Raw genomic sequence first — 14532 nt, 5'->3', positions numbered from 1 at the left:
TTGTCACGGTAACTAATCATCAAAGAGAAAACGTCGCGGAAGAAAATCTGACAAAGGATGTAGAAAGAGAAAAGAATATGAGGTCGGTGCAGCTACGGTGCTGCGTCTGTCGAATCGCAAAAGAGAACGAGAGAGAGAGAGAGAGAGAGAGAGAGAGTATACTGTTACAAAGAGTGCCATCATTTCGCTTACAGTACCACCATTTAGCTTGAAAAGCGGTTCCATTTGGTGAAACAGCACAGTTGATGTTGTTTTTATATATAGAGGTTATTATGCCACTCTTGCGATAAGCACTGGCTGGTCTCGGCCGTAATCCGTTTATGCACTTTGCTCTCTCTTCCGCTACTCTCTTAGAAAATTCCATTTTGAGATTTCCCCAAGCTACGCGCGTGTGTGACCATGAACGCGAGAGTTTTCCGTATGGAATGCGTGCGTCATTAAAGCCGCCGGTGCATATAAGAGGATTGCGCCTAGTTTTACGCTCATTGTCCAAAAAACGTTGCTTCTACTTGGGATTATCTTTGCACTTATATTAATATATTAGTATTTAGTTGTACGCTTGATATGAATGCTCGAGGCTGGTAGTCTTATTTTATTATTATTATCCCTGTCGCCAAACTTTGCGAATTATTTTTCCTGCACTTACCGTAACTTGCCTGATATTGAAAAATTAGATAATGTCATTTTGAAAAATACACATTGCAGAATATACGAAATAATTCAATTTCCTCCTGTCTTTAACTAATACTCAAACCATTTTCAAAACGCCGAAAAAAAATAAAGCAAAGAGAATAAAAAATTCAAATGGAACAGTCCAATATATATTGCAAATAAAAGAAACCACAATATTCACTTTTATCAATTTTCGAATAAAAATAAAAAAGAATGTTAAACATGACCTATTCGATAAAGCACTTCGTTATCAAATAACAAATGAAATGGTCCACTCCATCGCAATTACAAAATTTTGTATCTCTAACTGAACGGAAAGCGTCGTGTGCTATTTTTTTCTCGCCACAAAACGAGAAGCTCGTTCAAGAGAGTAAATGAAATAATTTAAATTTCCATGATATTCAGTTAAACTATGGAAGCCCATTGAACCTGTAATTGCATTTAAGCGTCATTCATAGCCTGGATCTCGGAGTAAACCCGCACTGCAGTAGCGCGCGCGTAAAACAAAAATATCCCGCAAAGCTGACAAAAAGTAAAAGGAAGACGAAGAAAAAACGAGAGTTAGAGATAAAGGAAGGTTTTGAAAAGGAGTCAAGGGTTAAATAGAAGGCAAGCTCCAAGCGCGCGAAACGCCTGCTCGCTTCATTACGAATTGAATGGAGAGAGTGAACGTGCGCTTTAATTGCAATAAATGCATCCTCGATTCGATAAAACAAGAGAGAGAGAGAGAGAGAGAGAGAGAGAGAGAGAGAGAGAGAGGTAGCAGCAGCACTTTGCGTAAGCCCGTCTGTCTCTTTTTCTCTCTCGTTAATGTATAGGCTGTCTGTATAATAGTTGCCGCTGCAGGTGGCTCGCGGCGCTCCTTTCATTTGAAATCATTGAGCGCACGCAAGCAAACAATGAACCTCTCGCCAGAGAGAGAGAGAGAGAGAGAGAGAGAGAGAGAGAGAGAGAGAGAGAGAGAGAGAGAGAGAGAGAGAGAGAGAGAGAGAGAGAGAGAGAGAGAGAGAGAGAGAGAGAGAGAGAGCAAGTTATTGATCATTACAGGGTAACTCTTAGTCCTCTCTATACATTGGCGCAATGCTTGTTTCTCGATGCTTTCGCTATGAAAAATAGATATATTACGTCCAACACTTTTAGTCAGGAGGATAATGCCCTTATCTACGGCAGTGCAGTAACAGCAGCACTCTGGAATTTGTGCACAGACAGACAATTGCGCTACCTTTATATGTGCGTGGGCGCTTTTTCACGTTTGATCGATTTTCCATTTGGCTTCTTTTTATGTTATTTCAATTTCAATGTTTCAGCTGTAGAATATTGATCGTTATTATTATTTTTGTTCGAACTAAATCTATATGAAAAATATTAAATAATATGGCCATATTGTGAATGATCATTTTTTATATTTTTCATATCTCAAAAAAGATTTCTTTTTTATTTTTGCCGAAGCCGCGTTCAATTAGTACGTGTTAACTGTAATGAACCCAAAAAAACCTTATGTATTTAGACGAGTGTATACATAACGTCGGTCGGTGAATAAGAACTCAGGCTTCTAGGCCTGAAGTTGTAGGTTCAATCCTCGGGCATGTGAGAATTGTCAGAAATAAAATTTTCATATGTTTGTTACTGTAATTTCGATGTTTCGGTAAACTGTAGGTCTAGTCATGATGCGCGTAAAACTTTCTCTTCTTGTACTATTTCAAAAAATGATGGGAGAGATAGATTTATTTACTTATGATTATAGGGAACCAAGACTAATACGTACACGTATCTAGTGTATCTCTGCAGCATTCCACGTGAACGTAGTTCTTGAAGTTACAATAACTATAACACGCGCGCGCGCGCGCATACACTTCAATTAAGTTATATTGTATAAAAATTCTTGTAGACTACTTTAATAGTTCGAAGACTTGTCGGGAAAAAGGGGAAAATAAAATACCTTCCACATTACGATATATAAGTGAAATACTCTAAAAGGCCGAAAAGAGTATATGCAGTGCATGGAAAGAACTATAACTAGAACTAAAGAGTATCTTCGAACATTATTTATATTCATGATGCAACGGGTGGTTCTTTTTCGTGAGTTTCCATTTTGTAAACATCGTTTGTGCCCCAGGCAGCGCATTTATTCGCGTGTTTGGTAATTTTAAGTTAACGTTGAAAAGGTAAAATTGTACCACAGAGTTACATTTAACAATTTTTATGCAATGAGAAGAGATATATTATGAATATGCAATGGTAATGAAGGCATAAATACTGATTAAATATTTTACCATTCCTACTAAAGGAAAATCATCTCTTATTTCTCTCATCGCAGATCGGAAGCCTAAAAAATAAAGCGGTAAGTTCGATTTATAGACTTAACATGTGACAATCGAGAACTTATTCTATAAGATGTTCATAGAATTCTAAGTGTCTCGAATGCGTATAAGATTTATGCAGATTTTTGACGAAATGAATTGGAACATTGCTTTTGTTTGAATGCTATATACAGATAGATGAGTTTACTTTATGCAACGTGTATGGAACATAAATCTATTGCAAGCATGAGTCACATATATAGCATACTGTAATTCCTCTTTACTAATTACTTTTTATATGTTAATAGGATAGTTTAATCAAGCAAAGTTGAATTTTAGCTAGTTTTAAATGTAGAACAATTGGAGCAACAATTAGAATCACGAATCAACTAACTTAATGCAATTTCTCTTTATCCCGAGTAACTACAAAAATAACATAGCAAAGTTGCTTAGGCTCTTACCGTGAAATGTTCTTGAATTAATTACGCTGTAATCAATCGTGATGAGTCCAAAGAAATCGGGAGAGATTTGCAAAGAAGGATCGTGTAAATTTGCGAAATTCGGAAATCATTCATTGAAACAAAAAAGTGAATGTAGATAGTGGTGTCAGATGATCCGAAATAGAAAAATTCCATCTGGAGTGCCGATTCTACGAAAGAAACATTTACGAAGGATGATTTTGAAGATCCTGAGAGTAGAGGCTTGCGATCTAGCTACTGTCCACTAAACGAGTCTTCGAGAACACTGCGTGGCTCTGCCGTGGATAAAAGTTCAACTACTCGTAATTCCAACTACTAAAATTTTAGGAAAAACGATAGGTTAACCACTAGAACGATAAAGGTGGGAATGTAAATATATATACTCCTAGGCATGCCTATGAATGAAACTAAGAGGAGATAATATAACGTTATTATATTTCAAAAATTCGATAAGATAAGATGAACAGTAAAATTGTATTAATAATAATGTTTACGAGTACGTACATATGTATGGCGGACTGCTCTTTCAACGTCTGTAGATGCTGACTTATCTATAAGTGGTGTATCGATTTCACCTGACACGTAAACTACTAAATTTCTTCTATCAGGTGTTTGTACCTCTGAAATATTTGCTACAACTTCAGATATGGAAGTTGCATATTTTTAATGAATGAAATACAAGTAAATATATTTGAATGTATAATTCAATAAATTTCAATATTTATATAATAAAATAAAAAATTTAATATATCACATCCTCGATCGTATTTGAAAGACGGAGTTTATATATGAAATCATCGAAAAAATTCCAATGAGTATTTTTTTTTAATAAAATATCTTTTGCGCATATGTTATAATAAAAGCTTAATCAATAGAGATACATTATAGATCCCTTTAAAAGCTTAAGCTAAAGTTCGATCTCTAACAATCTATAGCCTAGAATCGATCGTTGGAGGTGACCCTAGCTTTCGCGACATCTGAGCTTTCTGAGCTATTTAAATCATTTTCGATAACGATTGTCATTTTTAGTTAAACTTGTTAATATTTAGTAAAATTGTTCCATCTGAAAATTCTCATAGTTGAAAATGTTTGAAGCTTTAATACGCATTTATAAGCTCCGTACGCAAAGTTATACGAAAGCTCGAGCTGTTCTGAATCTCGATAGTTCAAGTTGTTTCAAAACTAGGAAGCATGAATTGCTTTACGCTCAAAAGCTTATGATGCTAAAAAAGTGTTGAAATATTTGAAAATTTGAGCCTTAATTATGTCAATATATTTATAAGAGCCTAGTAAATATGTAGTCTTAGAGAGAAAACTGAAAAAGAATAGTTTAGCTTCAGAATTTTTAGAGGTATAACGAGATGATTATACAAGATAGACTGCCGCAGTGTTACTTGCGCTGTACATTCTTAGAAAGTAGTACAACTACATTATTGCTGCCACTTTTATTTGCAAGATTGTATAGTTGCCTTACAGTGAAGGGCCGTTGTACTATTAACTCTAAAGTAACGATAATATTTGCTGCATGGTTACAGTCACAACTATATTGTAGCACCAGAGTGTAAGTTGAGTTATTAGCACAATCAATGTTATTTGTAGTTGTATTATCTATTTAGTGAAACTTGTTGCAGTAACAAAAGTTCGGAGTTGCCTAATATAAAATATATTAGATACGAGTTTTTATATTAATTAATTTGGTTTTAATTAATTCTGTTTGCACGAATATAAATCAAAACTTTTATTTGCGAAATGGAAAATTCGAAAATTCAAGATGTATTAAATTTATTCTCTTAATTTTATATGAGATATAGCCGATAAATTAGTTATTGGTAAATAAATATGCAGTTACGTTATTTTTAAATATTAGAAAGGTTTTACCATCCGAAGTTCTGTGTTGAAAAACCATCGTTCAAAAGCTTGAAAAAAAATAAAAAATGTAATATAAGTTTTAAAAACATTGTAATTTTCTATAATCATATCATTCGCGATGTAAATAATATACTTTGGTAGACGTTCACGGTTGTAATTAGTAGATATTTTTATGTGATTTCTTAATTTAAAAAAAGTACCTCTGTTCGTTTATTGGTTCTTATCGATTAAGAAAATCTAATAAGACATATCTAAACTATAGGCTTAAATTCCCGAATACATAATAAAAGATATACTGCAAACTTTCATGACTGATCATATAGTTTGATAACTTTATATAACTTTTACAGTTATAAAATGGAAATTGGTGATTACACTTCATATTTTGACTTTGCCTGCTTGGACATCATTCGCATCTATTCATAGTAAAAATTCATATGTAAACAAATAATAGTAGAAGCTACTAAAAATCTGCCTATCTACTAAGCTACTAAAAAGCTGCATAATCTGTTAAACATATTTGTTTATTTTTTATATTATAGTGTATTGATATATTATAAAGAGCTTCGAGGTTATTACTTGATCTGCCTATATACAAATAAGACAGATAAGACAAATAAGTGATTATGCTCACACATTAAGATAACCAGGTACTTTTCTCAGACAAGATTTAAGATTAAAAGATAGTCTGGAGGAAAATCACATGTGATCGTGTTCAAATCTTATTCATTTATTAATTACATTAACTTTCTCAAAACTGTATTAAATAAATTGAAACTTTTATTAAAATGAAAGATGATAAGCTAAGCGCTTTCGATTCCCTTAATAGAAACGTCAGCGTGTCATGCATATAGAGGCGGAAACCAATCGAGAGATTTCGAAGGAGCTGAAATTGCCACATTATTGTATAGAGTCATGTACTCTGTACCTACTCGCCTGCAGCTCTCGACCGCGGCTCTTAATACAGTAATAATTGTATCGATCCCCTCGAGTTATAAGTCACTCACATACTGATTTCAAATATAATACGAGAAATAATCAACTAACGAGTTAACACATTTATTATAATAGCCACGATATAACATGCAAAACATGACTTTTTTAGGTGCGTATAGGTTTTGCGACCTTGTAAACGAGTTCGTGTTAATTAACATAATTAATCACAAGCAGCTCTTTTGAGAAGGAAAGAGGAAGGTTGGCTATTTGTATACATACAAGCACGCGAAATCATAGTATGTATATATAAGGGTATAAGTCTGAAAATCCGCATAGCTCGCACACTATCAACTGCAATTTCTCTAACCCAATGAAACGTTGAGAGTACCGCGTCATTATTCAAGCTGCTACTGCTGCTATGAGCGCGCGTCAAAAGCGTTCACGCCCACGTAAGCAAAAAGGATGGAATGGCATTGGACGGAAGGGTGTTTGCCGGGTGGTAGCACCAGCAGCTTCTGGCGAAGAAGCGCCGCTGATTACGTTTGCCTGAATTTCCTTGAACCAAGAGAGTGTGTGTGTATGTGGATGTATGTGTATGTGTGTGTGGATGTATGTGCATGAAGTATGTGAGAAGTCCTTTTGCCAACGATAATGGATCGTGCAACGTCTTGGTGTTATCTCTCCTTCATTCTCTGTTGTTGACACAGACAAGAGAGCCACGCGCTCCCAACTCTCTCTCTCTCTCTCTCTCTCTCTCTCTCATCCGCGTATGCTTTTGTGCCTCACTATACAACTCCATGTTATTCCCGCAGCTTTCTCCTGTCCTTCGATCAAGAAAATTCACATCATCTTGAACCTTCAATTTTTGCAAGGTCAGATGTTCAAGCACAAGGTTTACCGCATAGTTCATTGTTTTTACTTTTTGATTAAATCATTTCAACATTAATGGCAATCTGATTTAAAGGACATATAAAATATCGATACTATTATATCTAATTCAATGTGAACCATTATTTTCGAATAAATTTTTTTTTCGCGTCAACTCCTGACTGTAATCATTATCTAAATAACTTCTCGAGAGACACAACATTTTTTTAATAGCTACAGAAAATAACAATGCTATATATAAAATGTTTAAGTTTTTGGATATTACATTTCACAATTTCAAAGCAAAAAACATGTTAAAATATTGACTATTGTTTTTTTGGTCAATAAAAAATAGTTCATTATATCTGCACGTAATATAAATATAGCTTCAATCAAAGTATATAAAATAATAGATAAATGTACTCTCAAAAGTGATTTGGTTGAAAAATGTCTGCAACAGGCTGTGCGTGAATCGAGCGAATTAGAGTGTTACAGAATTTAGAACAAAAGTTTGAAATAAAAGTTTTTGTTTAATCTATCACTTTTTATTTGCTTAGTTTTAATACATTGATCATACTGATTCGAAATTTCATAATCAATATCACGTAAGAATCAATTTTCTGAACTATATTAAGCTACCCTTAGATCTTTATTCCTGTGTACGCCTGACCGAAACATGTGTGACTACTTACCACTGTAAAGCGATTGCATTTGAATCCGCGACTACTTTTATATGACTGCATTTTTGTACCATTTAACACTCATAAAGCCGCTTAGGTCATAAACCTTTTCTAATCGCTCGGTGTACAGCTGCTGCAGCTGCAGCGAAACCTTGGCTTGATTATAGCTATTCGCCCTATTTACATTATTTCTTAATCGATTGTTCGATTGCCGCAGTCGTTACATAGTTCTTAGAGTAAAAATAAAACAGCCGTGAACGACGGAATTAACGCGAGTTTCCTACTCATTTGTCAATACTCCGAAATACAAAATGTATTTAAGAGAAAAGAGAGCGATTTTACCGATGCATAAAAGAATTTTGTCGCGCAGTGTTGGATGTCAGCGCCGATAAAATAGAAGGATTTTTTAGTGTTGACTGCGGACTCGCACCTGAGCTGCAGTAGCAGCTTTGGACGTGAGCCAACGGCGAACCCGGCGAACCTCTCTCTCTCTCTCTCTCGCTCTCTCACTCTGGTGGATTCACTGCGTTTGTAATTAAGCTTGATTTGTTACGTTTGCTCATGGGTGGTACTGGTGCATACGAGAAATTGTCTGTCTATAGCTGTGCGATAATTGCACATCCAAAATTTAAAAAAATGTAGTATCGTGTGCACGCAGGCAAGAGATATGCGAATTGAAGCTCAGCTCATTGCTAACGGCGATTTAATATTATCAAATCGTACCGGCGATAGTTCCAGTTAATGATCTTATGGCAATTGACGCTCATTTGCATCGTTGCTTTTCTTTCTCCGTATGTACCGTGCAACTTAGCTGTAAGCCGATGATGGTCAATTTATCGACGCGTTAGTTAGCTGTGAACTTGATATTCATTAAAGAGGACATGATCATCTCCTAGCACTTGAGTTATAACGGAGCCAAGCTATCTCGAGTTTCTCCTTCACTTTTATGCGCGCGGAAATGATTATTGATTGTAATCATACCGAAGGAGACAATTGAATTCGAAACTTCGTTCGCGCATGTGTCTTATCTAATATTTCGAAGGATTACGACATAACTTAACCAAATGAGCCGAATGATTATTATAGCGTTCCGTAACGATTAATTACAATAGATTATCTTGTCATTATTCACTTGACGCCATCTGACGTAACATTCTTTTCTGGCGGGAAAAATTGTTTTTTTTCTCTTGTCGCGATAAATCTTCGACAATGACCGAAGTAATCTCTCTTCCTCAATTACCTCGTCTCAATTAAGCAGCGATTTTCTTTTCCTTATTATGCCCCGTAAAAACAACTCATCAAACTTTTGACTGTAAATTGCAAATTTGTTCTAATTATCAACGTGGCTCACGATATCATGTGTTTTATGTTACAGGTGAGTTTACCAAAATCACGCCACGGGGCTCCCTTTGATCGTGTTTCATTAACGTAAGTATACGAGTAATTTCCGGCACACGTGCGTGCATCCTCGCATTAAAATCGCGTCAATCAGAACGGAGTAGCTCGTACGCACGCGTATTTATAAAGACTTGGAAGCGTTTCAATTATTTAAATTGTTTCCAACGGTACTAGCTCCGCTGCGCAGAGGGCTCGGCGCGCAGCTGCCAGTTGGATTTAATTAACGTAGCAAAACTTTTTTAATGGAACAACTTTGATTCCTTAATTCTTCCCAATGTATCTTTCGTTCTTTCGCCAACGCTGCGCGCTGCCGTTTCAATCAGCACCCACCGCTGCCGCCGCTGCAAGTCTTTCAACAATAGCGCGAAAGCCACCACGACTACTCAGCAAAACGTCCACGCAGCAGAGACGGCGAAAGCGAACGATTAACAAATAATGCATCACGCACATCGAGCTAATAATAACATCGCGGCAGTCCGTAAAAACGAAGATGGAATCCTCTTGGAAGTGAACGATGAATATAATAGAATGGTCGGGCCGAAGAGACACGCAATCGATGAAGTTAAATCCGAATGCAATAAATTGACCGCTGTTTCGCCAATCACGGCAAGCAGGAGCAGCGACAGCGGCAGCAGCTCGCTGTAATACCAAGCGAGTAAAACCTGCAACGGCAGCGCAGCACGCGCGATAGCGTCACGGGCGCAGACAGAGCGAGAGAGAATCGGCGGTGGTGGCGGCGTTCTCTTATTTAATATATGGTGGCGTTGCAGGAACGGAGAGGGGCCCGCCGTGCTGTGTGCCTCGCTCGCGAGGCGAGGGGCCTCGGCTCAACGCCGAGGGAAAGGCCGAGCCAGCAACAGTCTAGTCTCAAAGACTGAAGCAAGCGCGAGATACGCCGAGAAAGTTATCGTCGTCGAGGCGTCCTCGTCGTATACGAGGTTGCGAAACTTGTACCGTTACGATGTCTCCTCCGACTGGTGTTGCGTGTAAAATCTATTATCGTGTGTTGTGACGACGGATATGTATTTTTTTCTATTATTCTTTTTGAACCTGTGGGTGGAATGTGTTTGTGTGTGCGCGCGTCGTGCTCTCTTTCAAACGGACAGAAAGAAAGCGAGGTTAGGTGTGTCGAGCGAGCGATGAAATGAGCCCGTGACAGCCGAGCAAAAAGAAGAGGAGCAAGTGCCTTTCACGCGCTCGGCAGTGGTGAGGTCGGCTAACGTGCAACGTGCGAGACAGAGAGAGAGAGAGAGAGAGAGAGAGAGAGAGAGAGAGAGAGAGAGAGAGAGAGAGAGCGCAACGAAGAAAAGGAGAAAGCCCGAAAAAAGCTTATAACGAGGAAGAAGACGGCGAAGAAACAAAACATAATAAAGCGCTGAGCCGCCAAGATGATGGTGCTGACAGCGCTCAAGCAAGTCGCAACAGCGGCTACTAACGCTGTACATTCCGCCACTGGCAACCATCATGCACAAGCGTCGGGTAACGATTTTCTTTTTATCTTCTTAAATCTACGAGAGAGGACCATCTTGATCATACGCAGTTTGTTCTTCGCCGCGCCGCTACGCCAAATTATAAAGCCTAAACACCCACTGAACCTTCTTTCGTCGTTCTATTACCTTGGCTGTGCGACATCCGTCAGCGTTCAATCGGCATGAGAGAAAAAAAAACGGATATCGAGCAGCGTCCGAGATTTAGAACTGGGTCAAGAAAGAAACCACGCATCGTGGTAAAATGAAAGTCTTCGAAAATCAAGCAGTATTTTTCTACGTGTACAGTCGCATCGCTTTATCCTCTCGCGCCGTGTAACCAAAGAGAGAACCGCGCCGACAGCCGACGATTTTCCAGCACTTTCAGAAAGTAATTACTTCAATGCGGAATTCCAAAGCGCGATAACAGCTCTATTTCGCTACGAGTGATATATTCGCGAGAGATGACTGAGCGAATCCACTTTTGTAGCATGCAGTCGGCGGAAAATTCACCCTTCGCTGCGAATCGTCGCTGTAAATGTTAACATTAAAGATCGAGTTGACGTACGCTTAAGTTAAGTCTAGAATAAGCGCTTAAAATGACAAAACGCAGCATACCTGCAATTGTTATTCAAACGTCACAAGGTATACGCTTATCCAGCTTAATGGTTGGCAAACACGAGGTATATAAACTTGGGAGTTAGGAAGAAAAGGGAGCTCTGAATAATCCAAAACGTACACCGGCGCGATAAACGCTTGTCGTGTCGATTAAGTCACGAGCTCGCATTTTCGAACCGAGAGAGCATCGGCCGAGAGTTATATTCGGTTGCGCACACAGAGCACTCGGGCCCACAGCTTGCTCGTGGGTACACGTGGCTCTTGCCGCGGAGTTATTTGTTGGCGGCTTAACCGGCGCACTCCAATCTGCAGCCACGCTGATTAAAGGCTTATATGGGCGCGCAAGTCTGAGCGATGGAGATGATGACTGAGTTCTGGTGCTTTGACGCGACTACAACTGCTTATGCATATTTAGACGTAACTTTGCACTCTCGGCGTGGCTCGGCCCGACGCGACTCGCAGGCAAGCAGTTTCTGTTGGAAATTAGCGTACTCCGGAGGAGTTTCCTTCGTGCCCGTGCGTGTACGGGCGCGGCGATACCAAGAGCCTCCGATAACCGAAATAAGCTCTCGAGCGAAGGGCAGAAGGCTGCGTCAATCATTCACAGCCGTGGGCGCTCGTGAGAGCAGCCCTCGTAAAGAGTAGCATCGGCAATCGGCCGGCAGCCAAAGCTCTCTCGCCCTCCTGTGTGGGTCCTGAAGGGGGTTTAAGCGGCTTGCAATAGCCTTTTCTTCTCGCCAGGGGACGGCAATAATGCCCCCTAGATGTTTGGCTCAGTGCTGCAGCAGCAGCGCAGCAGCAGCAGGTACTTGACTCTTAGGCAGAATCGCTTCGGTAATGGGCACTGAGGTTGCGCAAGAGCCTTTGATGTTGTTGCCTATCTCTCTTCCTCGGCTTCAAATTTTGCGCCCGGATTACCTCTTCCATCTTTGCCACTTGACCATTTGCCCCCCTCCCGCCGTCTCTCTCTCTCTCTCTCTTCCTCTCTCTTTCATTCTCTCTTGGGCTTGCAATTGATATTTGAAGGCCTGTGGTTTCTACATCTTGACTGCAGAAATGTTGTACCCCCGCTTGTTACCTGCGCGGGTTTTATCTTTGAGAGAACGATATTCGCGAATTTATTTTGTAATGAGCACATCCCAAGATACAGATATATTACGAAAGACTCAAACCTAAAACTACTGCCGCTCTAGCCGCGGATTTAGTAATAATTTTCCATTACTACGACTTTAACTGTGACGTGCGCGCATCTCGTAACGTATCCACGCCAGATTTATTAAATATTGTACATGAAATGTTTCTCTATGCTGTATACAGTTGGGCTTTCTTCGTTGTTACGTGCCTGGATCAGATGCAGCATCTCTTTTACTTCTTTTACAATTGCATAACGCATATTTACGAATATTACACCAAATGATACCGTATTGCACGTATTCTTTTCAAAAAGATATAATGCAATTCGAACATAAGTAGGTTATATCCTGCAATTTTGTAATTACAGTTGTTATTACAATAACTTATTCATAAAAGAAAAAAGTATACAGTGTTAATGATGTATCACATAGTAGTGAGCAGTTTTATAAATACTTTCGGATGAGTCACTATAGCTTAACTTGAAGAATAAAGTTATTGAGACAAAAATAGATAATTGTTTTAAAACATTATTGTTTAATCCGTGAAAAGTTTGAAAATCCAAATAAATAATTCAGTATCATAAAGGCAAATGAGCATCGTATTAGCAACTGTTTGTCACTGCAATAATTAGTCTTACCTAGCGTTGTTACTATTTACGCAGATTGGTTATTGTATATTATTTACTTATATCATATTATTTACTATGTACGCAAATTGGATAATATTAAAAAAAGAAAACATTCGAATAATAAGCTACATTTAAATGATCAATTCGAAATTCATAAATGCTCCATTCGAATCGTTGAAACGTGAAACTGCAATTAGTGCGATTTTTGAAGTGCCGTAGCTGGGTCACAAAGTGTGTATACGCGAACTGTAGACGATGAGGACAGTGTATACATACACAAGAGAGAGAGAAAGAGATAGAGATAGAGGGCATAAACAATTACGACCACAATGATTGGTATTGACTCCATACTGTGTGTACATTGCAAACGTGTATGTATATGAGCAAATCCTCAAAACTTAAAAAATGTTCATTACTGCACTATAATCATGCTATAAGGGCGAATCGAAATTAAAAAACGGGTTTTTATGGAAAAAATGATAACCAATAATATGCTATAGTTTATTTTGGATCATCGATTACAGTTGTAAAGCTATAAATTGAAAATATATAATTTTTTCAAGACCTTAAATTGTAACGCGTTATAAAAATTTGTGCCTTAGCATTGTAAAAAAAGTTTTAGACTAATTACTTCAAAATTTTTATTGATACAACAACAATACATTTCCGATTGATGTATAACTCAAAGTCAATTTATATTTATTCTATTTATTCATGTTTTGAATAATGTGTAAGTTTCATATTCATGGCATCGACTGGTTGAACGCAATTAGAAAAATTATAATAATAACCATACGTAAATTTCCGTATGTTCATACTGATGCGTGTACTTCTTATTTTTTTATTTATTTTTTTTGTTTTCAAAGTAGATAGAGTAAATTGTACGTGTACTGAAATATGGAAACAAATACCAAAGATGTCGCGCGGAAAATTAAGTATCGTGAAACTTTTATTTCTCATATATATCTTTACAATGGATAACATCGGTGATGAAGAGAAAAAGAAAATATTCATCAAACTTTCATGTAATCATTTTCCACTCAAACCACCTAAATGCAATCTAGTCAATGCAAAATTAAAGAATGTAACAAAAGTACTTAGTTGAAAATATTCGCATTTTGTATTATAGTATTTGTAACTACTGTATTGTTACTAATAATTTGTTATATTATTTTTTATAAAATTTGAAAAATAAATAAATGTCTATTGTTGCTAAAAATGATTCGATACATTTTTATTTCGATATCTGACATACTTAACCTAGAGGTCTATGCTAAAACTCGATGACAGCACCAAAATAACTGTGCCATTTATAAGCAAATCGAAAAAACAACCCGTGTTTTTCTTTTGCCGTTTGCAATTGTTTATAAAATATATTGTCTTTCAAACCTGATTACGGCAATTGATTCTACGGGAAAAAATATGGGAACAATATGCTTAACATTTTTTTGTCGAACTTTAATTTGTTAGTGTAAAACGGCAATA

At 37.6% G+C, this 14532-nt stretch overlaps 1 protein-coding gene across 1 annotated transcript in view; it reads left to right on the top strand.

The window, feature by feature from the left end:
- The window catches only part of LOC131674764 (tyrosine-protein kinase Btk29A-like), a gene marked incomplete at its 5' end in the record, with an annotated part of 38211 nt that extends 27785 nt beyond the window's left edge, over nucleotides 1–10426 (top strand). Inside the window, one exon of the mRNA XM_058953595.1 lies at nucleotides 9179–10426. Coding sequence (XP_058809578.1) covers nucleotides 9179–9216 — 38 coding nt within the window. The remainder of the gene's footprint in view (nucleotides 1–9178) is intronic.
- Between the last annotated feature and the right edge of the window lie 4106 nt (nucleotides 10427–14532).

The sequence above is a fragment of the Phymastichus coffea genome, unplaced genomic scaffold (assembly GCF_024137745.1).
Source record: "Phymastichus coffea isolate CEN01 unplaced genomic scaffold, Cenicafe_Pcof_1.1 PCOF00298, whole genome shotgun sequence".
NCBI lineage: Eukaryota > Metazoa > Arthropoda > Insecta > Hymenoptera > Eulophidae > Phymastichus > Phymastichus coffea.
The sequence above is the reverse complement of the archived record's forward strand: the minus strand, read 5'-3'. Positions and strand labels throughout refer to the sequence as shown.